This window comes from Myotis myotis, unplaced genomic scaffold (assembly GCF_014108235.1).
Source record: "Myotis myotis isolate mMyoMyo1 unplaced genomic scaffold, mMyoMyo1.p scaffold_m19_p_5, whole genome shotgun sequence".
Classification (NCBI taxonomy): domain Eukaryota; kingdom Metazoa; phylum Chordata; class Mammalia; order Chiroptera; family Vespertilionidae; genus Myotis; species Myotis myotis.
The window spans coordinates 40,135,472-40,162,163 of NW_023416357.1; the positions used below are offsets into that span (position 1 = coordinate 40,135,472).

Consider the following 26,692-nt stretch of genomic DNA (forward strand, 5'->3'; position numbering starts at 1 on the left):
TTTTGCACATCTGTATAAGTTGACCCACTGATCACCTGTCTCTGAAGTGATGCTCCAGCTGTTTGTTATGCATCATCATAGGAATAGTTTTCCGGTGATAGGCATGAATTTGCAGTCACCTGTTCTCTTGCCAGGGCCATAATCAGTTTCATGAAACTAGAAGCCAGTAGTTCTAGTTTAGATGTAACTTGGTAGATACCAAAGGAAATTTAAAAAAGATGAAACTGATTATCTAGGAGTCAAGCCTATGGGTCTTTAATACAATGCTGGAGAGACTTACTCGCCCTCCCCACCACTACTAAAAACATCCAAATTCTTCTGTGAGATTACTATGATTTGTATGATTGTCCAGCTTGGCAAGAGCTAGAACCCCTGGTGAAGAGTAGGTGTAAATTTCTTTATGTTGAAGATTCCTACAATAGGCTTACTCCTTGAGATGGATAATTTATGAGTGTGATACGCATGCTCCTTGCCAGCTAGGAAGGCTGGTGGCTGTCACTGCTTTAGAAAAGGTGAAAAAGGAAAACAGATGAGGGGCTTTTCAGAGCGAGGGCAGGGGCGTGTGGATGAGCAATGCCAAATATCCCTCGGACCTAGTAGAGCTGGAGAAGGTCATGTTGGAAGGACAGAGGGAAGCTCATCAGGAATTACCTGCCAACCAGGCCTGAGGACACCCGTGGAGCCAGGGTCCTCGCGTCCACAGGGCTCACAACCTGGCAGGAGTCTTGATGCACAGGAGTCTGGCTTTTCCAGGGATAAAGGGCTCACGATGCCTTATTAAGAACTTCCACAAAGTAATCCAACATCCACGAATATTTATCTAGATAAGTAATCTTAGAGAAACCAACCTGAAAGAGGATGAAGACAGGGAAATCCTGGAAGATCTTTTGAGACTTTGCCAAATTAAACTATTCATGTTTGTGTGCCTATGTTCTGTATATAGTACACACACTGAGTTTCTTCTACTCCGCAGTGAAACTGACTGTGGTCTTCGCTTACTGGGCAAGTGTCAGAAACTGAAAGAATCTTTGTGGGGAAATAGCACAACCAGAGAAAGACAACACCATAAAATGTTTGGAGAACATTTTATTTTACAATCCTGGAGCATTATCATCTGGTAGCAGCATACACACAATGCAATGCCGATCTATTTAAAACTCGTGTCATGGGAAATACATGTTTTGAAAATGGTAACACTCGCACAGTAGGAGACTTAAAGGTCAGCTGATAAAAATGTTTAAAAAAATCAAAACTCTCATTCCATCATCATCAACAACCACAAAAACAGCTGTAACATTCATCGGGTACATTCATCCACTTTACCTTCGCAAAGATTGTCATTTCATCGAATATATATCAAATCATCACATTCTGGAAGGCAAGATAAATCTTCAGGCTTAACTCTACAAATTTAAATATTTATATAAATATTTCACTTAAAACAACCAAAACATTAAGAATAGCAGCAGCATGGGTCTTTATTATAATATTACAGTAGTTTGTTCTGTGATATATATATATATATATATATATATATATATATATATATATATTTTTTTTTTAGTAGATCTTTCATTATTAATATTATTTGATACACTTTACAAACCCCAAGGTCCTGGTCTCATCACCAAATAACTTAGAGTGTAGATTCAGTAAATATGATGCAAAGAATAATGATAAAACACGGACTGCAGGACATCCTCCAGACCAGAGGGGATCGTGCAGAAAGGCTGTAGGGAAGGTCAGGCTGGGAGGTGTGTAGGGATTCTGCAGGGTCCCTGAGGCCAGGGCATGTTCTGACCGGCTCCCTGAAGGTTAGATAGTGAATCCTGAGAAAAGTTTCTGTGGAACAAAAGGCACTGCCACCTTTTCATGGTTCTGTGTTTCATCTGAACATGGAATTAGGCTGATTAATAACTTGCCAATTCCCCAAGGAACATGAACTAGAATCATTCCTCCTGAGAATCAAGACACTGGGCCAGAAGGTCGACACTTGTTTTTCAGTATTTGCATTTATTCTGATGACCCAAGGCTTAAAAACCAAAACTGCATCAGGACCTTGTGTACTTTAAGCCTGGATGAAAGGAAAAGTACTTCAATTCATCGTCCCAGTCTAAGCCACGGGACCAACTTGCTAATCCTATTGGCTTAGAAGGAAGCCCCACATGGAGTGACTGAGTTTCTGCATACCTGGATTTGGCTCCAGGCACTGCCCCTGCAATTGTGGCTTCTTTTTATATCGCAAACGTTTTTTTTCTGAAAAGGCAAATGGTTAAGTCTAACAATGGTGTTGGATCTATGTCAGCTTTATTGTAGGCTGCTGTTCTCTGACACTTCAAAAATTTGTCCCTATATTCAAAACACTTCATAGCTATATTATTTACAATAGCCAAGATCTGGGAACAGCCCAAGTGCCCATCAGTAGATGAGGGGATAATAAAGCTGTGGTACATTTACACAATGGAATACTATGCAGCTATAAAAAAGGAACGCCTACCTTTTGTTACAGCATGGATGGCCCTGGAGATTATTATGCTAAGTGAAATAAGCCAGACAAAGACAAATACCATATGATCTCACTTATATGTTGACTCTAATAAATAAAATAAACCAATGAACAAAATAGAACCAGAGGCATGGATACATGAAACAGACTGACAAGAGTTCAGAGTGGAGGGGAATGAGGGGACTGGGTGAAAGAAGGTGAAGAGATTAGCCAAAGAACATTTATGGATAGCCCATGGACACGGACAGCAGTGTGGTGAGGGGCTGGGTGGAGGTAGGCAAAGCCAGGATAGGCAATCCAGTGCTCACTTCAAAGACCAAAGTGACAGCTTGTCACAGTCACTCACACTAACGACCTGATAAGGATGTTCTGCACAACTCAGCTCTGCCCAACAGTTACTTATCTTTAAGAACAAGAACTTGGTAATTGTTTTCTGAAGAAGAAAGTAATTTGAAGCAGGCAGGGGGAAGAAAGGAAGAAAAGTGAGTCCAAGGGAGACAATGGTGCCACATGGCAGTTAGTATCATAAACTTGAAAACAAGCAAAGTTCGTTTCACAGACGTTTTAAAAAGTACTTAAATACTTCAAACTTCCAAATAGTCTCACATGGGCATTGATTACTACATCTTTATATAGTCCCTGAGGCTGACACTGAAACATAAGATCACCCAGAAATTTTTTTTAAATATATTTTATTGATTTTTTTACAGAGAGGAAGGGAGAGGGACAGAGAGTTAGAAACATCAATGAGAGAGAAACATCGATCAGCTGCCTCCTGCATGCCCCCTACTGGGGGTGTGCCCGCAACCAAGGCACATGGCCTTGACCAGAATCGAACCTGGGACCCTTCAGTCTGCAGGCCGAAGCTCTATCCACTGAGCCAAACCAGTTAGGGCCACCCAGAAATTTTTACCAGTCCCTTGATTTTCCAAGACATAAAAACCCTGCTCCTATCCCATTTCACCTCCAGCACCACACAGTTACATTACAGTAGATGTATATTTGACTCATTTGGTAGTTGTTTAAGGTGTAGGTTTTACAAAATATCTTTAATCAATATTCTTGCTATGTCCTTAGGAAAATTAGCTTGCTCTCTCCGGATCTAAGCTAAGAAGACTGCAATGAACTTTCATAATTTTAAGTTTGGGTTCCACTTGGACAGTTGCTGGAGAAGAAATTTATTTTAATGGCCATAATAATTAATTTTGAAAGCTGTCATATTTCATATAGTCTTTTCAAGAAAATTCAGTGATTCTTGCCCTAACCGGTTTGGCTTAGTGGATAGAGCATCGGCCTGTGGACTGAAGGGTCCCGGGTTCGATTCCAGTCAAGGGCATGTACCTTGGTTGCGGGCACACCCCAGTAGGGGATGTGCAGGAGGCAGTTGATCAATGTCTCTCTCTCACTGATATTTCTAACTCTCTGTCCCTCTCCCTTCCTCTCTCTAAAAAATCAATAAAATATATTTTTAAAAAAAGAAAATTCAGCCGAAACCGGTTTGGCTCAGCGGATAGAGCGTCGGCCTGCGGACTGAAAGGTCCCAGGTTCGATTCCGGTCAAGGGCATGTACCTGGGTTGCGGGCACATCCCCAGTAGGAGATGTGCAGGAGGCAGCTAATCAATGTCTCTCTCTCACTGATATTTCTAACTCTCTGTCCCTCTCCCTTCCTCTCTCTAAAAAATCAATAAAATATATTTTTAAAAAAAGAAAATTCAGTGATTCTCAGTTTGGTAGTTCCATAAAACAAAAGCATACTAATTTCATTATAAAGAAACTTACATGTAATGATAATCTATGAACTTGAAGACTTACATTCAATGTTCTGGAATATAACACTTTGAGTATTAATCAGTTCTCATTTTTAATCAGGAAATGTGCTTTACAGAAACAGTTGAATTAAAAAGGAGGCCATCATGACACCACATGTGACACGATGCAAAAGTCATATAAATCCCTTTGTTCCTCTTCAGATACCACATGTCTCAATCCCCCTGATTAGCCTGAACACCTCCCCAACGTTCAGACACTACAAATGCCACACCCACAGAGTCTCCCGACCCTGATTTGAATGAGTGAGGCACCAAAAGGTAAATTATGCTTTGGCAAGTAGGAAATTGGACGATTTTTTGAGCTCTTCTGAGGTAGTGAAGTCACTCCTTCTAATATTCTAATGGTTAGAAAAAGTTGAATGACTTGAATTAAGAGACAAGTGGAATATTGGTCACTGTACTTAAATGCTATTCTGAAATGGGAGGTTAATATGGGTGGTCACCACACTCTAAAACTTACTCAGCGGGATCCAGGTTGTTATGTGGCGAACTTAAGATATTAAGGTTGCTGTGTGAGTAGGGAAAGATATATTCCCTTGAGAGCATTGTATAAGTCATTAAAACTTGGACTTAATTGCTACACATTTCTAAAAAACTGTCTGACATACAGTAGGAGATCAATAAATATCTGATGGCTGTTTAAGAACGCTGATTTATCTCAGTGAAATTACAGGCAGAAACAAACAGGCCCAGCTGGTGTGGCTCAGTAGTTGAGAGTTGACCTATGAACCTGGAGGTCGTGATTCCATTCCTGGTCAGAGCACATGCCCGGGTTGCAGGCTCGATCCCCAGTAGGGGGCATGCAGGAGGCAGCCAATTAATGATTCTCTCTCATCACTGATGTTTCTCTCCCTTTCCCTTCCTCTCTGAAATCAAGAAAAAAAAACTTTGTTTTTTTTAAAGAAACAAACAAAAGTACTCAACCAACTGCAGGCTAGTTGTCACCAAAGGCTAAGTCACTTTCCCTTGTGCATGGAATTTTAGATCCCTTTCAAACAATGAGAAAGTTAAGCTCATATGGTACTGGATTTGGGATAGTATACAACTCCATAATAACTCCATTTATCAGATGCCTTATTTCCATCATGATTTTATCATGATGAGATTGTGGGGTTTTTAATCCATAAATAACTTTTCTGAAGACAAATTGATCCACTCTCTCTGTTGTTCTTCAAGCTTTTCTGCCAAGCATTTAATCAAGACAGGGTCCACCTTAGAATCAAATTTATTAGCAAACCAATGCCCATCTTTGATAAGCCACCTCAATTCTGCTGCTCCATAGATACACACACTTCGGCGGTGAGAGCCAGTACAACTGGGATAGAAAAGGCCTTCGTGATAATTCCATTTGACAAGGCGGGTCTTGCTCTGTAGGTCAGACACATCCTTGGCTGACCGAGAAATCTCCCCAGGGATTCCTGGCACCCGAATTAAGGTAGCCCAAAAATGCTCATCAGGCGAGTAGGTGTCTTCAGACCAGGCAAAGAAGTCTTTAACGAGGGAGCTGTTGAAAACATATTTAACAAATGCTCGACTTAAAACAAAGTAAGCACTGCCAACAAATATCTCAATGTTATGAGGGGGTGCCTCTTTGGAGATGTTTGTCCTTACTGGTAGCTTCACATATTCATAAGGCATCTGTCTGAGCTCATGGTGATAAGTGAATCTTTCCGTTTTACTGTGAGGGGGTTTCACCGTCTCTAACATATTTGCTCCATTGAGTTTCTTCAACTCTGACACTAATTCAAAGTTTGACTTCAAAGGAAAGTCTTGCCCACACAGGTTGATAACATATTTCCATTGAACTGAAGACTTGAGAAGGTCTGACAAGCAATTTAAATCAGCTTGGAGTCTGGAAATGTGGGCATAATGCACAGTCTCTAATTTGGAAGCAATGAAAATATTGGAGAAGCACTTAGCTAAATTGTTCATGGCGACTTTGAAGGTGTCAGGTGACTTATGGTCATAATGGATGCAGTAAATATTGTGCTGGTTGTATATAGCATGGATTAGCCTTTCAACCATAATTGCATCTTTGTGAACCACCAAAGAATAGGCTATTGGGAAGCTTCTCTCTTCCCTTGAAACGAGCTTTTGATGGTACCTTCTTAGGATCTGGTAAACGTCACAATTGCTGGTCATTGCCACAACGTCATCATCATCCAAGTCGATGATGTCTCTTCTTCTAATTTCCAGAGTCTTGCCAATTTCCAGAGGCTCCTGTTCATAGACACCCGAACAGTTAACTTTATACCGGACTTCGTTGTTAACATGGGTGTATCTGTTCCTTACAAAAGGGGAGGTGCTGAGGAAGTGCTCCACCAAGTAAATGCCTCTCTGAGGGAAGAGGAGTCTTCCTACATTTAGAAGCTTCAACAAGGAGAACAGCCACAGGGTTAAAAACAGGATGAAGACTTTCTGCTGAAGGGGGTATTTAATACAACATCTGAGTATCTTCATTCTGTAAGAGGCAAAAGGAGTAATTCAGTGGAAACATTCAAATAAAATTACTCGAACAGACACAGACAATAGGGTGGTGAAGGCCTGGGGTGGAGGGCAGGGGGTAGGCTGGAAGAGGTGAAGAGGGGTACGGGGGAAGGGGACATATGTAATACTTTCAACAATAAAGATTAAAATAAGTTTCTTGCCTTGAGAGAATCCAGAAATAAGGACATGGAACTATGTAGAATGGTGGTATTTTGTGGGATTCTGTACTAACTATATCTAATTTTGAGAGATGTTGCTTACCAAATAGAATGCAAAATAATGTAAACTACTAAAATATAGGGACTATGTCATTTTACTGTATATTGTCTGCATTTCTGCTTGGCATATTTGGGGAGGGAGTATTCTGGGCAAAGGTCTAGAGAGATGAATGTCATTAAGAAATCTTTGGAGAGGCAAATGGCCCACCTGAGGCTAAAAGGAATATTTTTCTTGATTTTACCTTCAGATCCTGATTAGATGGACATCTGAAGTCGGATGGGGAGAATCCTGTGAATCCCACTACTATAGACTGAATGGGTCTCCTCCAAAATTCATATGTTGAAACCTAATCCATAACTGTGATGGTATTTGGGGGTGGGGCTTTTGGGTCATGAAGGTGATTGGGTCATGAGGGTGGAGCCCTCATGAACAGGATTAGTGGCCTTATGAGGAGAGACCCCAGTGAAGACATAGCAAGAAGTCAGCAGTGTGCACCTGGGAGAGGGCCTTCCTCAGAGCCCATCATGCTGATCTTGCACTTCCAGAAATTTCTATTGTTTACCAGCCACCCTATCCATGGTATTTATAGCAGCACGCATGGACTAAGACGACCTTAAAAAATAAGAGCAGTGGGAAGTCACCCAAAGGAGCGATAGTAGGTATTAGGACTGTAAAATTTTGTACAAATTATACAAATTTGGTAATCCTGCACATTTCTTTATTTTTTATTTTGTTAGCCTCCATTTCCTCACAGGGTTTAGTAATTTAGCCCTCCCTTATGGTGAAAAGAGCATGACTCTCATTGAGCGTGGGGGATAAAAACTACTTGGGGGGGCAGTTAGGCAATATCTCTCAATTTTAAATGTATCCACCGAGAAGAGCTCACGTGTGCAAGGAAGGTGTGCACACAAGCAGGTTCCCTGCAGTGTTACTTGTTCAGGCTGAAGACTGAAAAGTACTAAACTATCCCTCAACAGGGACTGATTAATTATATCCACACTCTGGGAAAAAGACAATCTGCATGTGCCCCTGTGGAACAATTTCCACCATGTAGTGTGAAACAGAAATAAGCAAAAGTCAGAACTGTGTGTAGTGTGCTCACATGTGTATTAAAAAAAGACCATACACACAGGTGTCTACACACAAAGAGCACATGTTGGCAAAACTTTCCTTCTCTGTCACCACTATTCGGCTCTGCCGCTGGAGTGAAAATGCAGCCTCCAGACAATGTGAGAGTGGGCATGGCTGTGTTCCAATAAAACTTTATTTACAAAAACAGAGAGCTGGCTGATTCTGGCCCATGGGCCAGTATTTCAGGAAGATGTATAGATACACTGCTGGGAACAGGAGTTGCTTTGCAGGGCAGGGTGGGCCAGGGTAGGAGGGGGATTTACTTATCACTGAGTAGCCTTTCGTACTACTTGAACTTAAAAGATGATTATATCGCTTTATTAGGTAAAAGCAGCCTAATGAAGGGGAGGGCACAGATATGCTATTTGGAGAGCAGCAGGATCCAGGGAATACTACCCAAGGTTTGAGGAGCCCAATGTAATCTCCTAATACATCTCAATAAATCTTAAATGAGAATGTAAACTTCTACCAATTTCCTTAGAATTAGCAAGAAATTTTTGAACCTGGTTTATTTTTGAAGATTGTATAGCTGAACTGAAAAAACTTTTGCTGAGAATAACATTTACTCATTTACACCCGCTTGACTCACTCTCCCTTGAAGAACATCTATGGACAGTGAGCTGCCCTGCAGAATCCGTGTCCTCTCCAGCCACATCTCAGTGTCTCTCTGTGGGTTTCCCTGGGGTCCTGTTCTCAGCTCACTGCTCTTCTCACCCATACTCTTCCTGGGTCTTTGGATTTCAACTTGCACATACACAATGTCAACTCTTTATCTCTAACCCCACCTCTTGCCCACGCCCCCAAAGTGAACAGCCGATTGTTTGAGAGACATGTCCACTAAGATGTCTAAGGCACTCAACCTCAAGGAGTCCAGAACTGAACCTGACATTTCATCTCTTCTGTGTTTTCTGTCTCAGTTTATAGTGAGGCCATCCACTCAATGAGCCAAGCTTGAAACTCAAGAGCCATCTGACTCTTCCAGTTTCCCATACCCACATTAACAAATCACCTCATTAACACCCCTCAAACCCAGTCCTCCTTCATCCTGTTACCACGTCCAGACAACACCTTTGCTGACTCAGAACCCAGGTCAAAGGAACCCCAATCAAGCACATGGCTCAGAGTCCCTTACCAGTCTCGGCCTCCTCCTCAACAGTGAACTGAGTAGGGTTCCATCCACTCAGTCTCAAGTTCCTGCCAGTTATTGGGAAGTGTGGGAAAACTGACTCCCAGTGAACAAGGCAACACAAACTACAGAAGCCCAAGCACACGTTCGGAATTAGGTGTTGTGCCTATGGATGCACTTGATCTGGGTGTTGTGATAAACTTAGAAGATTAATCAATCCCAAATCAATCAAACTGTCTCCTCATTGTCCTAATTCATGGTAATTAGGCATAAATAGCAACTTACATAAATGGCTAGAATTAGAATGAATCTTACCCAAATGAATTTTTTGCTTTTTCTTTTCTTACTTTATTGGTCCATGAAATCTCGAATTAGCATTAGTTAATAGTTCCCGCTGATAACCACAGTGACTACAATGAAAAGCCCTCACATTTCTAAAGAGGTTTACAAAGGCTTCCAGAGCTGTCATGTCATTTAACATATCATTTAATTACCAGCTTCACCCTTACGTAAAAAGGCAAAGGCCGGCTCCTGGTCCCCCCACCCTTTCCCGGGGCCCCCTCTGCACCACCTTCCCCTGCACCTTCCTGAGAACGAATGCCTGGAGCACACACTTCTGACTCCACCCTGCTGCCTGGGGAGGCTGAGTGGGGCGAGGAGGCCTGGCTGCCTGCCCAGAGAGGGAAGGTCACAGGGCACCCGGAAGGGAGAGGAGGCAGGCACTCTCTGGGTCCCATGTCTGAGCCTCAGCAGTGAGGGACCAGAGTCCATTTTAAAGGAAGAAGGAGTGGGAGTTGGACAGCCCAGGCTGTCCTTCCAACCGTCATGGCAACTAGTCGTTCTGGCCATTCCACTGTACCGGTCACTTAGGTTTTTATTACATAGATTACAAGTAATCTCCCACCCATGCGAGAAGGGTATTTCCCCTCCCACCCGCCCAGGCAGAGAAGGAAGCCTGACCCAGCATGGAGCCTATCCCCACATGGGTTCAGTTCCTGGTGATGACGGCAGAACTGAGAAGGAAATGATAGTGAGGTCTGATCACCAGAGCACAGATGAAATAGGGTCTATTTCAGTGGTTCTCAACCTTCTGGCCCTTTAAATACAGTCCCTCATGTTGTGACCCAACCATAAAATTATTTTCATTGCTACTTCATAACTGTAATGTTGCTACTGTTATGAATCGTAATGTAAATATCTGATATGCAGGATGGTCTTAGGCGACCCCTGTGCAAGGGTCGTTCGACCCACAGGTTGAGAACCGCTGGTCTATTTGGATAATTCAATAAAAACCCAACAGGATGTTGAATGAAGCTTTTCCCCCAAATCATCATTTTCCCCAGCCCTTCCAGGTGCTGTTTACAGCCTTAAGGGAAATAGCAGGCACAAAGGTACACCCAGCTAAGTAGTTATAATTGCACTCAGGGCTAAATGGCACAGCCATTAGCAGCTCCTCAATGCACTCTCCTTAAGTCAGCGATTTCAAAATCCAGACACATCACAGAAGTGCATGCTTCCTTTCCCAGGGAAGGAAAGGGGTGGTAAGTCATGAATGGGAGGAAGAGACTGGAAGAAAGGTAATGAATAAGGTTTAGCCTGGGCACCAGTTATGAGGGACCCACAGGCCATATTTGCAGATTAGGTGGCCTCAGCCCCCTCCAGGCCCCTCCCTTTCCTGCTGCCTCTGCACACCTGCAATTCCTTCCAGAAACTCCTACAGGTTGGAGGGGGCACATGGAAGAGAGGAAAGAAAGTGCCTGTGTGGGCTGCAGGATGCCACAGACCTGGGCTTGATCCCTGGAGAAACAATTAGCAGCTGCAAGACTGATCAAACCAACCGCAGAAGCCCAGTTTTCTGATCTCAAAGTGGGGATTAGCACCCCTCCCCCCAGCTGCTGTGAGGGTTCAGGAGACCCTGTGACAAGAGTCACCCCACAAGCACAGGTGATCAGGCCTCTTTTTTTTTTCCCATGCCCAGCTTGCCAGACTCTGAATCTGGGAGGCTGTGCTGACTTTGCGGGTTTTTTTTAATGAAAAGAATTCACTAGGTAATTTTATGTAGACGACGTTATGTATACGACGATAACTGACTTTTACTTTTCTGATCAAAGTGAGAGGTGGAAATGTTTTAGGGAAGGAGAAAGCTGAGGAGAGCTAAGAGCTCGCTTGGGGGCGGGGTGGGAGAAGAGGAATCCACATGGGATCCTGAAACCATTGGGTTCAGCTCAGGACAGGCCCCTGCACCCCTCAGGAACAGCCCATTGAGCACCTGGAGCCCGGACAAGTCCCTCAACCTCTGCATCTTCATTGGTGTAAGGCGTTAATAATAGCAGTAACACCTGAGGAGTTTGGGGCTGAACAAGGGGGTGCACGCGCAGTGCCTCAGCACAGTCTAGAATAGATCGTGACCGCCTGGTAAATGCCAGCCGTGGTTCCGTCCCCTCCTCCCCATCACCTCCACCCTCAAGCCCAGACACTGCTGTTTCTCAGTGGTAAGCACTTTTTTTTTTTTAGATTTCCCCCCCCAGACTTTTGGCATCTTTTCTTATTTTTCCACCTACTTTCTATTCCCCCTAAAAGTCTCAACATAAATTCAATATTTTGGAATGAATAATGCTGGAATGCCTCTATCTAATGCTCTTTATTAATTTAATAATATCACTATTATTAATGTAAACTCATTCAATAGAGTTGTTACTCAGGACACTGTTCTAAGTGCTCTGCATGTAAGAATTCAACCCTCTCAACAGATCAGTGAGGTAGGCACCACCTTTATGCTTCCTACAAGACAGTAAACTGAGGCACAAGGAGATTAAGAAGCTGCCCACAGCTACAGGGCTAGAAAGTACTTTAGCTGGAACTTGAACCCAGAGAGTCTTGTTCCAGAGATGCACTCTTAACCCTTTAGCTAATACTGTCTCTTGGCATCTAAAGAAAAACTCTATTTTCCACAACAGTTTTGGTCCCTGACTAAACTCTTTCATTACTATGTCTCATCTAACTGTCCAAAAGCTGGAACAGAAATGAATAGCAAACCATGTTTACCATGTTTGAAGTCCTGAGCCTTCCACCCGGTTAGGGCTTGTTTATTTACATGGTGCAGGAGGCTGGGCCAATCCCTGTGGGAAGGGAGAGATGAGTCCATCTCCCAGCCCAGGAAGCCACGGAAGGAAAAGAAAGCTAGCTCGTCCTAAGAAATTCCTGTCTCATGTCCTGTCTGTTTACCTACTGACTCACCTGTTTTCGCAGGGGCAGTGACACCATTTGGGCTCTGAGAATCACTAATTATTTCAGAAAACTTCTGGATGAACTCCCTCTGTGTGGAGACTGTATTCCCTTTGTGGGCCACGTTCAACTTCGTAAACTTTGTATCATTATGTCAGTGTGAAAATAGGATTTGAAGAGTTTATTGACTTAGAAGTGTTAAGATTTTGTTTCTTGCTGAAGTCTTACAAAGAAGAATCATCACTTAAGAACACTAATCTAAAGATGAGCTCACTAAACAAACAAACAAACAAAAACCAAACAAACAAAAGAAAAACCCCTCATCCAGTTGAATGAGCTAAGGTCCTTCTACTGAACGTAGCTCCTTGATTTCAACAAAGCCACTGGTTCTCTTTGATGACATGCACATCACTGAACTCAGAGAAAGTTTTAGAGCACGACCACTAGCGCCAGGATGGCCCAGCCAAGATGAATTTCCTCCACCAGCACCCCCCCCCCCCCCAGCAGCACCCGAAGAGTCTGCAAAGGAGCAGGAAGGCAGGTCTCTTGCCCAGAACCTTACGTTCTCATTGTTAGAGGAAAGATTGCAACAGCAAATAATTATCCGACTGTGAGCAGGAAACTATAAGGAGGCAAAACACAAGGTCATACAAATTGAGAACGAACAGCCCTAAATAATAAGAGAGGGTAGTTTCAGAAAGCAAAGGAAAAGGCTTTCCATTCTCTGTTTATGAAAGTCAACATTTTCGTTAAATAAATAGAAGTCAGAAAGTCAGGAAAGTCTCAGAGGAAAACACAACTCCTTAGTAATCCACCTCCCCTGCGTAAGGACACTCTGTGGGTGGTGTGTCCTTCCAGACTGTTTTCAATACACCTTGTTGGGTGGTTTTTTGTGTGTTTTTTTGGGGGGTGGGGTGGGGATCTTGCTTTTTAATAAGAAGTCTCGCTATATAGCACCGTTTTATGTTTCTTTCATTTCACGGTATACCATGAACGAGTCCTAACCTAAACTGGGACTTTAAATTGTTAGAAAGTGATTTCGAACAGAAGTCAACATACTTCTCATAGGAAGAAAACATTTAAAGAACAGCATTTCCTTTTCTGAGCCTCCTCCACCAAGGCTTAATTGATTAATCCACACTTCCCGATAAGCCTGGGAGCAAAATTTTCAAACTGACAAGGACTTTAATGGTGATCGAGTCCAAATTCCTCCTTCTCTAAATGAGGAAACAGGCCAAACCATCATGTAACACTGTTCCGTTCTTGGGATGCTGGGGACATGTTTTCCCCATTACATACATGGTTGTACATCCACCTGAGCCCCTCAAGGGATTGGACCGAGCAGGGACCTCTAGGCCCCATACCCAGGCCCCTCAGGGTAGCGTTCTGTCCAGCCGGGCTCCACAGCCCCCTCCACTTAGAGGGTTCTGGCCAAAGTCAACACAAGTCTCCATGCTGCCCGAGTCACTGGGCACATGCCTGTCCCCTCCTAATGGTCTATACTGATCACTAGAACTATCTACATTTTCTCGTTTATTCCACTCAATACACCTATGAGGTAGGTACTATCGTTATCTTCATTTTTCAGATCAGGAAATTGAGTCACAGAGGATATATGTGGAGGAGCCAGTATTCTCAACTATGGTCCAATTTTAGAGCCTACACTTTTTAAAAAAATATTTATCGATTTCAGAGAGGGAGAGAGAGATAGAAACATGAATGATGAGTGAGAATCATTGATTGGCTGCCTCCTGCACACCCCCTACTGGGGATCGAGCCCCTAACCCAGGCATGTGCCCCGACCAGGAATTGAACGGTGACCTCCTGGTTCGTAGGTCAATGCTCAACCACTGAGCCACACCAGCCAGGCATAGAGCCTATACTTTTAACCACAATGCGAGGCTGCCTCTCCAAGCTCTTGACAGTAGCAAAACCCATCCAGAAAGTATTTTGAATCCACTCACCCCTCTCCACTCCATCAGAACCTCTCTGATCCAAGGCAGCATCTGCCTACATATGCAATAACCTCCTCACTAGCTTCCTTTGCTTCCCTCTAATCCATTCTCTGTACAGTTGCCAAGAAGATCTTTTAAACACATAAGTCAGATCACTCCCTCTCCCTAGTCTCACTCCCTACACTTACAACCCTCCACTGGGGTTTCATTGCACTTAGAATAAAATCAGAAATTGTTCCCACGGCCACAAGGCCCAGGTTCCTGTCCCTGCCCTCCTCTCCGGCTTCATCTCATTCTGCTCATTACACTCTAAGCAACACCAGCCTCTACAATTCCCTAGGACACAGCTTCTTCCCTGCCTCAGGACCTTGTACCGCTGTCCCTATGTTCAGACGGCTTTCCCTCCGGCCCTGGCCTGACGGGCCCCTCCTATCCCTCCATGTAGGAGGAATGTCCTTTCCTGGGGTCCTCTCTGATCACCCTTCTCGAATCGCTCAAGTCCTTCTTTTCTTCTAAGCACTTATCACAGTGGCAGTTACTTTGTTAACCTGTTTATTTCTTGTCTCCTGGACAGGCCTTTGTCTGTTTTCTCAACATGCAGGTTTTATTTTAGGTTAATATAATAAAGAAGTGAAAAGACTGTTTAGTTAAAAACTAAACATCCTGCCCTGGCCGGTGGCTCAGTGGTTAGAGTGTTGGCCTACACACTGAAAGGTCACAGGTTCGATTCCAGGTCAAGGGCACATACCTGGGTTGCAGGTTCAATCCTCCCGGCCCAATCCAGCATGTGGGAGAGGCAACCAATCGATGTGTCTCTCTCACATTGATGTTTCTCTCTCTCTCCTTCTCCTCCCTCCCTCTCTCCCACTCTCTATAAAAATCAATGGAAAAATATCTTCCAGTGAGGATTAACAATCCACCACCAACAAAAATCTAAGCAAACTTAGCCAACTGCATAGAACAGTAAAAGCAGATGCTTCAGATTGTCACACAAATTATAATGTTACAATCATCAGAACCGTGTGGTGCTGTGCTAGAATAGAGAGATCAATGAGATGAAATTTGGAAGCAGACCTGGGAGGTAACGCTTTTATCTATGGCTGTGGAAGAGACGGCCAGTTACCTTGCAAGCCCATCCTTCCTTTCTTCTGTAATAAGAGACCCCTATATTGTTTTAGCAGAAACGTGCCCCTCTAAAAGCCTTTCCCCAAAAGGAGATATATGTACTACTATTTGTAATACTTTAAACAATAAAATAAACTTTTTTTAAAAAAAAGACTAAATAAAGTCCTAAATTCCTTCGGGGGGAGGGGAGGAAAGTCCAGTATAGAGGACCAGCCAGTGAAATATAATGCCAGTATCTGGGAAAGTTCTTTAAAAAACCTAATCTGGGGGCAAGTGTGCCATGTTGTTATCTAGTCACCTTCGTCCATTTTTCTGCAAAAACTCCAACATAACGGCTAGCATTGTAGCTGCCGTCTCGGGACCACAAAGCACCAGGTCCAGCGAATATCAGAGACCTCAGCCCCCAAACCTCAAACCACTGAGGCGGCAGCAGCAAAGGCCCACTCTGCATTCTTGTCGTATGAGAAAAACAGCACCCGTCTATGTTTAAGATGACCATATGGAAAGAGTAATGCTTAACACACACACACAAGCTTAAATTTAAACCAGGCTAACATGTCAGCTTATACAACAGTCCAATCCCATATATAGCCAAGCGCAAAATTATGTGTCTCGGATGATGCTGAGCGTGTCTCACCCATCTGTATGTGGAGGCAGATGGAGGCTTTGGGTAAACATTGGGAGGAAAGCAGACTCCAAGATTCACCGAACCAACTCTAATGTTGGCCTGAACGGTGCAGCCTGCTCACCGAACCTCAGGTAAGCACGACTCAGCTTATGGCAACCCTCCTTTGGTCTGGTTCTGGCCATAGGCAGGCGGCAGGCCACATGATCTCTGAAAGTCACCTTACAGGTGAGCAGCCCTCTGCAGAGCTTGCTGTAACAAGCTTGTTACAAAGAAAAGATATCCTTGTCGTGTAGGGTGAACCATATTGAGCAGCTGTGAGTCACTCTCTCATTCCTCCCCTACCTGCCCGACCCCATTCCTCGCCTCCCTGCCACACACTTGACCCGTCCCACGCCCCCCATCTGACCCTCCTGCTTACCTGTGTGTACAACATAATGGGTTTGGAATGTGAAGTGGACAGTTCTGAATTTCAGTCCTGACTGCCCTAACCAGCCGTCACTAATCTTGTTACTCCCCTGCTTCCTCATCTGAGAGAGGGCCCAGGGGCTGACTCACATGGACACTGTGGGGACAGAGCTCACACATGGGCACATTCCGGCAGGAGGGCAGACTGGCACACGGGCTGCGTGAGGGTAAGGGGTGGAAAGCATTTAAACAGCAGCTGGAGGAGGAGCACCAAGTGTCACAGAGCGGGGGCTGTTCCAACGGGGACTGGACTCCATCCTCAACATCCACCCCCGTGTCTGCACACAGAGACGGCCTCCCAGAGGCAGCCACGGGGGTCAGCCCCCCGCAGGATGGTGCAGACGCCCCACCAAAGCCTTCAGCATTCTCACCATCAAGGGGGATCAGCTGGCTGCCCACTGTGCTATTCTTACGACTTTTTTGTAGGTTTACAATTTTTCAAAATAAAACAGCTTTCTTTTTGTTTGCTTGTTATTTTGTGTGTGTGGCGGGGGGGTGTAACGGGGACTAAATGCCTTTGAACGTCCCCGCCTTGTATGAGGATTCAGATGTCCATTCTGACATTCTGAGCAGCACCGACTTACACATCTTTACAAGCCTGGTGCCACTGCTGGCCTCTCTACAATATAAACTTCCTGAGTATTACCTGCTTAATGTCTTTGTTATAAAATAACTTTCGTTGCTCCATATTTATGAATTAGTTGATCATATATGCATGTTTCTATTATTTTATTGTCATAAAATATATAACATCAAGTTTACAGTTTTGACCAGTTTTGTGCGTACAATTCTGTGGCATTAAGTACATTCACTGCTTTGCAGCCATTACCACCGTCCATCCAGAGCTTCCTCTTGCCCAACTGAAGCTCAGTACCCATTCCACTCAAACGCCCACGTCTCTCCTCCTCCCAGCCCCTGGCAACCACCATTCTACTTTCTCTTTCTATGAACGTGACTACCCTGGGAACCCCATAGAGGAGAAGTCAGACAATATTTGCCTTTTTGTGACTGGCTCATTTTACTTAACACAATGTCTTCAAGTTTCATCCATATTCTTCCATTTAAGGCTGGGTAATATTCCATTGTATGTATAGACCACATTTTGTTTATCCATTTGTCTGTCCATGGGCACGTGCAACGACTGCTCCCACCTTTTGGCTCTTGTGAATAATGCTGCTATGAACATGGATGTTCAAACATCTGCCATGTCCCTGCTTTTGCTTCTTTTGGATACATATCTGATATATATGCCTTTATGCTCATATAGCCTACTTCTATCCCTCTTCAATTGGTTGCCCATCCAGCAAACATCTCCTGTGGTCCCACCATGTGCTAGGCAGGCACTATGCTAGATGCTGGGGAGATACAACTAGAAACTGCGCTGCCCAGGAGAATACAGAAAGAAACAGTGAGGTCCTGGGTGACTTGAACACAATCTCAAGAAACCCCAGTCATTTTGTGACATTTAAATTTCATTGTAGCGATAGTTCCCCAGAAAAGGCCACTAGCTAGCAGTTGGAAATGCTTCTTTTATTCAGGGATTTTCCTGCCACGATGTTGACTTTATGTTCCTTCTATCTTAGGATCCCTCCCCTGGTCCCCATCCCTTTCTTCAGCTCCAGAATCTCCATATGATTCTTTTCAAAAATATTTTTTCATTGATTTTAGAGAGAGGAAAGTAGAGGGAGAGACAGAGAAAAACATTGATCGGCTGTCTCCTGCTCATCCCCTACTGGGGATCAAGCCCGCAACCTGGGCATGTGCCCCGACCGGGAATTGAACTGGTGACCTTTTGGTGCATGGGATGATGCTCAACCTACTGAGCCACACTGGCCAGGGCTCCATATCATTCTACTAGTATGTTTTCATGATCTAGTCTTCACACTTTAATTTGTGTCTACCTGTGTGTCATCCCACCTCTCTCTCCTGACCCATCGGATGCAACATCCATCTGCCTTTGCCTGCCTCAGAATAGGGCAGGGTGGGTGCCAGAAAGGCCAAAGGGAGAACCTGGTGGAAGATGATGACTAGCAGAGAGAGCCTCTCCTTGTCGCATCAAGGTGGGATGTGGGGGAGTGAGAGGGGGTGGAAAAAGGATGGAACAGTTTAAATACTCCAAATATGCTGCAGAGATGCAGAGGAGTAGAAGGAAGAGAAAAGAAACCTGGGCAAGGACCTGTGCTGAGACTGTTCTTCCTGGTCTGCGCACCAGTGCCCACCTCTGTTGCAATCTGAACGAGCAGCTTTGTCACAGGCTGTCCAGATCTGGCAGGTGACCGTGAGAAATGCCAGGGTTCACGGAGCCTCCGGAAACAACCCATCCAAAAGCAGGCAGGCCGCCTGTCCAGGCTGAGCACAGGCAGCCCTCCTCCCAAGGGACTACCTGGTCTATTGCTCCCTTAACTAGATCAGAACACAACAAAGGGGACAGACAGAGGAGGAATGAAAGCAAAGAGCTAGAAGTGAGTGTTCATGGACGTTTACCTGAGGTGACAAAGTGCTCCACTGGCACCAGACACGTTTTCTGTTTGCTGCGCAAGGGAGAGCCCATCGGAAGGGGCTGGGTAGCATCTTGGAAGAAGAGAGTCATCATGGATTTTTTGGGAGATTTTTGCTGTTTGGTTTAAGGCTCCTCTTTCCATGCAGGGGGAGGGAAGAGAGGGCTCCAGCAGGATTAGATGAGGGTCATGAATAACAGTGTAGAATTCCAGGCACTGCTTCATGCTCTAGCAACCATGGCTAAAAGCACTCTTGCCATAAAGTTGTTTTGTTTTGCCTTTTAAAGTATTTTTTGTGCAATTACATCATCTGGTTGTACTCCTTTAAGAATCATGTATGACAGATTGCTGACAGATATATTAAAAGATGCTCACCCTCACTCGCTATAAAGTAAATGCAAGCCAAAACCACAATGAGATACCACCTCACACCGGTTAGAATGGCTATTATCAACAAAACATGAAGCAACAAGTGTTGAGAGGATGTGGAGAAAATGGAACCTTCACACCTGCTGGTGGGAATGTAAATTGGAGCAATCTCCATGGAAAACAGTATGGAGGTTCCTCAAAAAATTAAGAGCTACCATATGACCCAGCAATCCCTCTTAGGATATCTACCCCCAAAATTTGAAAACACTTATTCATAAAGATATATGTGCCCTTATGTTCATTGCAGCACTGTTCACAATATGTAGGACATGGAAACAACCCAAGTGTCCTTCAATGGATGACTGGAAAAAGGGGACGTGGTTCATACATACAATGGAATACTACTCAGCCATAAAAATGATGAAATTTTCCATTTGTGACAGACAACATGGCTGTATCTTGAGAGTATCATGCTAAGTGAAGTAAGTCAGATGGAAAAAAGACGAGAACCATATGATTTCACTCATATGGGGTATACAAAACAGAAGTCAACAAACAAATGAACAAACTCATTGACACAGATAACAGTATGGTGGTTACCAGAGGGGCAGGGGGGTGGAGGGAGAAAGAAGAAGTAAAAAGTGAAGGGGGTCAAATATATGGTGATGGAAGGAGTCTAGACTCTGGGTGGTGAGCATACAATGCAACATACATATGTCTTTATTAACTCATCTCACTCTAATAAATTTAATTTTAAAAATCCTAAAAATAAAAAAGAATCATGTGTGAGCAAAACTGTACATTATAAAATAACTGAATCTCTTGGCTAAATGTGGACTTGAGTTCTAGAGCTTGGGAGAAGGGAGTGTGCAGTGAAGCAGAGAGGACAAATGAGGCGCAAGCTTTACTTCCTATTATTTTGAAATTTCTGAATTCAGCTTCATCTGACTGTACGTAAGTTGAAAAGTACTTCTGTGTCACCTACAAAAAACATCTCAGTTGGCGGTATAAACATGCGAGGGAGAAGGAAGCCTTCAGCACAAACAGCTCCTGAGGCAGTGCTCGGATGATGCCGCGAAAGGCCCGCCGGCCTGGGCTGGGGTGAGAGCAGCTCTCCCTGGTGAGACTGTGAGGGAGCACATGAGAACAGCAGTAATTTCAGTGCAAACCACCATGGGACTGATGACAACTACTCTGATGTGAGGCCCACAAGGACTTCCAAAGATGCCAAGTTTTCAAGCCTCATTAACTGTGGGGAAGGCCTCTAACAAAAATCCTCGTATTGTTAATTCCTCAGGCCAGGACATCAGCGGCCAAATTGGCAGAAGACATTGAAGGTTTCTATGAAAAAGGACAGAAATAGGACCCAAACAGATCTGGACAGACTTGGATCTAGTAAGAGCAAACCTAACAGAGATAAAGACTAACACTGAGGTCCAAGAAATTAACTGCACCCGTCCCAGGTGGAGAACTGTGGTGCAAAAGGAGCATCTATGGAGAACAGCTGTGTTTTGGCTGACTCCATTATTTGGAAGAATCTGTTTAGCATAAGACTGCCAGACGAGTTTTCCTTTTAAAGGCAGCAAAACCAAATCAAAACCAAATCAATGTGGTTCTCCCAGAGTGAGGATCACAGAGCTGCAGAACCCTAAAGGGATCTTAGAAAGAATCTTCCACCAGTTTAGACCTTGGGACAGAGGAAGGGATGGGTTTGTGTCTGGGCACAATCTTCTACCAGTTAAGCAGCACAGTGAGAAGCTAGTGACCAAAGAGGGAAATGAAAGGGTAAGACCAAACGAGTAAAAATTCAAGAGGAATGAAAGCTGGCTCTAAATATTTTTAAAAATATAGTTTTTATTGATTTCAGAGAGGAAGGGAGAGGGAGAGAGAGATGGAAACATCAATGATGAGAATCACTGATTGGCTGCCTCCTACATACTCCCTACTGGGGATCAAGCCCGCAACCAGACCTGTGGCCTGCCTGGGAATGGAACCGTGACCTCCTGGGTTCATAGGCTGATACTCAACCACTGAGCCACATCACTGGGCTTGGTTCTAAATATTAAAATGCAGGTTGTTGGGCCCAGAGGTCCCAATTCAGCAGTCTGTGCTCAGAATTTGTATTTTCCAGGTGCAAATTAATAAGTTCCCAGATGATGCTGATGCAGCTGGTCCAGGGACCATACTTTGAGAACCACTGCTCTAAGTAAATATATATATAACAGAAATGGGACCCAAACAGATATATATATAATTTTTTTTTTTTTTTTTTTTTTTTTTTTTACTAAGACGCAATGGCCTATTTCTTAGTAAGCCCAATTTAGGGAAACTTTATTGGTTTTAAAACTCCACACATTGGTATTTAAAATTATGCTTAAAAGTTCCACCTTTACTTTCTGGCCCTTAGCGTTTCTTATTAGTTCAGCTTCATAAAGCAGACTTCTGTTGCTGCTTCATTTTCTGGCATTTTATGTAACAGGCCATTTCTCTCTGGTCTTCTTCCACCTTTCCTTATTTTTCTAGTATGCTCAGCAGAACAAGCTTCAAGACACATGAAGATGTGACCTGCTTTTATCAAATGGTATCTGGCTGTCCCACATCTTCTAGAATAGTAAATATTGATCCACTCCTTTCCCCAAAGCCCACACCAAGCTCACCATTCCCAGGGGCCCATTAGGGTTTGAAGCAGCTGCATTTAATTCCTCATTAATTTTGTTTGATCTTATGTACTTGAAGCTTCAGCCTTTAGATCTCACAAGGAAAATTACCAGCAGATGGAAATGCATATAAAGTGACATGTAAAGCAATGCAAATTAATACAAACCATGTATCTCTACATTGCTTAGGAAAAGTCTGATATCTGCTTTGCTCCTCTGCACTGTGGTGAGCGTCACGGGACCCTTTTATTACAATTAACTTAACTTTGTCTTATTTATTTTGTTTGTTACAGCTAATGTTACAGAGCATCCGGCACCTGATACTTGTGGACATGCTAAGTGAAGATGCCCCTGCCTGTGAGTTAGGCAAATGGGATCCTGGCCTTAACTTTGCTACTGTTCGGCTCTGAAGGGCTTGGACAGGTTCTCAAAATTCTCTAGGTCTCAGATTCTACATCTGGAAATGATGGAAACGACATCATCATAATACATCCACCAGCACTAAGGCTTACTGAGCACTCACTATGTACCAGGCACAATGCGCGCGCGCGCACACACACACACACACACACTGTACATGCACCATACACACACACATTGGGCATTCATGATGCACATGTGCCTACCTTGTGCATACATCATACAAACATTCATACATTGTACAGACACTGCACATACATAATGCACACATGCAATCCTCACAATAGCCTGCAAGAAGTCACCGTAGAGCGTGTACCCCTTAGGTGTGGTGCCATTTCAGAGGCCAGGAGACCAGGCAGAAAAGTCAGGGAGCTTGTACAAGGTCATGAGGTAGTGGTGGGGTCACTCCAGAACCACTCTCAGCCACTCTGCAGCTCTGTTGTGAGAATTCCATCAGTGTTTCTCCTAATCATTAAATTTGCATATCTACGAAGTAAAACTTCAAACTTCATAGACATAAGTGCTTCAAAATTTGTCTTAGTAAGAAGTTGAAATTTGTTATATGAGTTTGATATCAAAATGCCAGCATGACCAGGCTGTTTTTACCAAACGCTCCCAGAGTGGAAGGGGCTGCAGACATCCTGTATGTTCACCCCTCCTTCCCACTCGTTCATTCCATTCACAGATCAATGTGTGCGGCTCTCTCATCTTAAAAAAGCCAGCACTTGCCCAGCTAGTGTGTCTCAGTGGTTCAGCACTGACCTATGAACAAGGAGGTCACAAGTTCAATTCCTGGTCAGGGCACATGCCCAGATTGTGGGCTCAATTACCATTAAGGGGTGTGCAGGAGGCAGCCAATAAATGATTCTCTCTCATTGATGTTTCTCTCCCTCTCCCTTCCTCTCTGAAATCACTAAATATATATATTTTAAAAAGCCAGGTCTCTGTCCCACCTCTCATTCAAAGGGCAATTTCTAGGGAGGTAAGTGTAGGCCCCCACTGCGCGCGCGCACACACACACACACACCCCGCGATGCTCACTCCCACTGCAGATGAGGTGGAGATCCAGCACCGCCTGGTTTTCCTCCACCTCTTCCCATGAAGGCAGGGGCTTTTTTCCAGGTCCACACCCCTCCCCCACCCACCACAGGCTTAAAACAACAAGTGACCCCCAGCTCTTTGGAAGGTAATCTGCAGCCTGCTCTATCCAGACATTTAAGTATTTCTACTCTCAAAGCCTAGAAAGCAGCTCAGACTTAACAAAACCTAACTTGTTTTTCTCCCCAAATCCGCCCCTCCTCCACTGTTCCCTCTTGTGTACATGGCAGCACCATATACCCAAGTGCTCAAGCTTAAACTCAGCGGCGTCACCCTGCACTCTCACACCCTACACAAAACTAGTCACCAGGTCTGCCTTCAATCCACCCACTTGTGTCATCCCTGCTGCCACAACCTCAGCCTAGGCCACCAGGCCTCTCACAGCCCGGAACCAGCCCTGTCTACTTGAAGGGCTGTCGAGTCCATTTTCCACACGGCCCCTGCAGCTTTGAATTTAACTCTCACCAGGATACTTTCAGATGTGAAACAGTCCTGAGGATCAATTCCGCAAGATGGCCCAAAGATCTGGCATCATCTAGCCCTGGTACCTGCTGACCTCAGCTGGTGCCATTCTCCCCCAGGTCACACTAGCCGGGTTCAGTCCCTGCTCTCCCCTCCTCAGTCTCAGGGCACACCCTTCCCTGGGCGAGCACACTTCCCCTTTAATCCTCTTCCTCCTTCCACTTGGTTTATGCAGCTCCTACTCACCCTTCAGGTTCTAACTTCAATCTCCCCAAGAAGGCCTCTTGCCTTCACCCCAGCACACCTGTGCTCCCCCAGCACCCAGGACGGCCGGGCACACAGTACGTGCTCCATACATTTGGGTTGATGAAGTGACTTTTCATCCTTGCAGTACATAATCCTGTCTCCCTGCTTTTGAGGCTGACATAGTTTTACTTCCAGTCCCTGGTGCTAATAGCCCCAGGTCCCCAACACCAGCGGCCCCACTGTCTGGTGATTCTCAAGGGAGAGGGAGCAGAAGCTGGGCACTGTCGGTATAGTCTTATGTCTCTACCTGCCCCTGCCTCCATGACCCAAGTTCATGCCGTTAGTTCCATAACGATTTACTGCCCTATCCTGAGGGTACTTAGCCTGGTGGACTCATTGCCCAATTACACCATTCACACACCACCACCCCCCCCCCCAAACCACCTCTCTGCAGACTGTGTGGCATTTAGCAAATAGCTGTAAACTTTACCCCTCAAAGGAATGGGTTCAAGTAATAACCAGGAGGGGACACTTCTCCCCACTCCCAACGGAACTCTTCAGTCTTTCCCAGAAACATTCAGTGCCACACAACCCGATTCTGTGATTCTTCAACTATGTGTTTCTCTGCAAATGCAAGTTAAACAATGATTCAATAGCATCTTAACTGGTCATTTCTCACAGCGAAATGGATCCTTAGAAAGTGCCATATAGAAACTGCTCTCGCAACGATTCGCTTGCCTTTAAGGACTTTACTTCCTCATGGCACTACCAACAAGATCGGTGCCAAGGACGGGCTCTAGAATATTTGATAGGCGGCTTCATATAAAGGGCATGTGTGTGCATGTAAGATAAGGTCAAACGGGTGGCTTTCATGCCTCCCAAACAACGTGGACTTATCTATCCCCAACTCCCTTAAGATTCTAGTTTGCTGCTTTTTCATTTTGAGGACGCGGAAAAGTCAAGTGCCTCAAGGCTAAAGCCAGCTCTCCACTGGCCCAGCCGGGCTACAATACCCAAGTTTCCTGGGCTACAACCCCGTGAAAAAACCTCCCGCAAGCGGGACAGTTGTACAAAACAACACCACCCGCGAGCACCGTTAGCCTAAGTGAAGACCGTAAAGCCGACTCGAATGCACACCTCTTGGCTCGGGTCCCCGGAGCTCCCAGCCCGCCGGGACGGCGCCGCCACTTCGCCGGGGGATGGAGGACTCCCGGCCAGCTCCGCCGCGCCGCGCCGACCTTAGAAGCGCAGAAGATCGTCCCTGCCCAGGGCGCCGCGGGAGGTCAGTCCCGCAGCCTCCGGTGCCCGAACTAGGAGGAGACATCCCCACCCCCAGCCCACACACCTTGTCCTATTGGGGAAGCCGGGGAAGCAGCCCGTTCCCGCGGGCGCCGCCTCCCTCTCCCTCCCATTCGCCTCCCGCCGCCTGGGGGCAGCGTGGCCGGGCCCCGCAGGTCCAGGTCGGAGGAGAGGCCAGCAGGCGGGTCCGCACACACGGGCGCGGGGACCCCGTCCTTGGGCTCCCCTCACCTGGGCGGGTCTAGGTGACCCTCAGGCAAAAGGACCAAACGGCGGGCTCCGGCCCCGGGAAGGGGCGCATCCCGGCAGCCGTGTCCGCAGCCGCGTCCGCACCCGGGGGGGGGGGGGGGAGCCCAGGGAAACCCTGGGACCCGCGCCGCTATTCGGCCATCCCGCTCCGCATGCCCGGGGGCCGGGGTGTGGACACGCGGACCCCATCTCCCAGGACGCCCTCGCCCTTCACGCGCCGGCCGCCCGCACCCTCCGCCCTGGTCCCCAGGGAACTTCCAGCGTCCGGCCTCCGCCCGGGGCCCTGAAGTTCCTGCGCCCGGCGGAGCCGCCCCCGGCCCCCGACTCGGTCTCCGCCGTCCGGTGCCCGCACGGGCCTGGGACACCCGCAGGCTCAGCTCAGGATCCGGGCGACTTCCCCGGCCGATCCCCGCCCCCGTCCCTCGAGAGGGACGGGCGCCCAGGTTTCCCCGGGAGGCAAAGTGAAAGTCGCGAGGAAGAAGGGTCCGGCCTCCCAGCGGCTGGGACAGGGGCCCCGCACCCGCCGCCGCGGGACAGCCCCACACCTCGCCGGCCGGCGAGACGAAGTCGACTTACGAAAGAGAGCGGGCCGCCCCGAAGCGGGGTCCCCTCGGCTGCAGAGGTCGTCCCGCAGGGGGCCTCGGCTGCGCTCCGGCTCCCGCCTCCTCCGCCACCTCGGCGGCGCGCCCTGCCAAGG

At 45.8% G+C, this 26,692-nt stretch overlaps 1 protein-coding gene across 2 annotated transcripts; it reads right to left on the minus strand.

Moving 5' to 3' along the window:
- Positions 1 to 4,349: 4,349 nt before the first annotated feature.
- Positions 4,350 to 26,692, minus strand: GCNT4 (glucosaminyl (N-acetyl) transferase 4). Of its 2 annotated transcripts, none has more exons than XM_036310475.1 (2): positions 26,572 to 26,692; positions 4,350 to 6,797 (listed from the first exon to the last, which is right to left on the minus strand). In XM_036310475.1, the coding sequence occupies exon 2, from the start codon at positions 6,794 to 6,796 to the stop codon at positions 5,453 to 5,455; it is 1,344 nt and encodes a 447-aa protein (XP_036166368.1). In that variant the 5' UTR covers position 6,797; positions 26,572 to 26,692; the 3' UTR covers positions 4,350 to 5,452. The 2 variants fall into 2 exon arrangements, with proteins under 2 accessions (XP_036166368.1, XP_036166367.1); XM_036310474.1 differs by lacking the exon at positions 26,572 to 26,692 and adding an exon at positions 25,585 to 25,826.

Coding starts and splice junctions, on each gene's coding strand:
- GCNT4 (XM_036310475.1), bottom strand. CDS start 6,796: ATGAAGATACTCAGATGTTGTATTAAATACCCCCTTCAGCAGAAAGTC.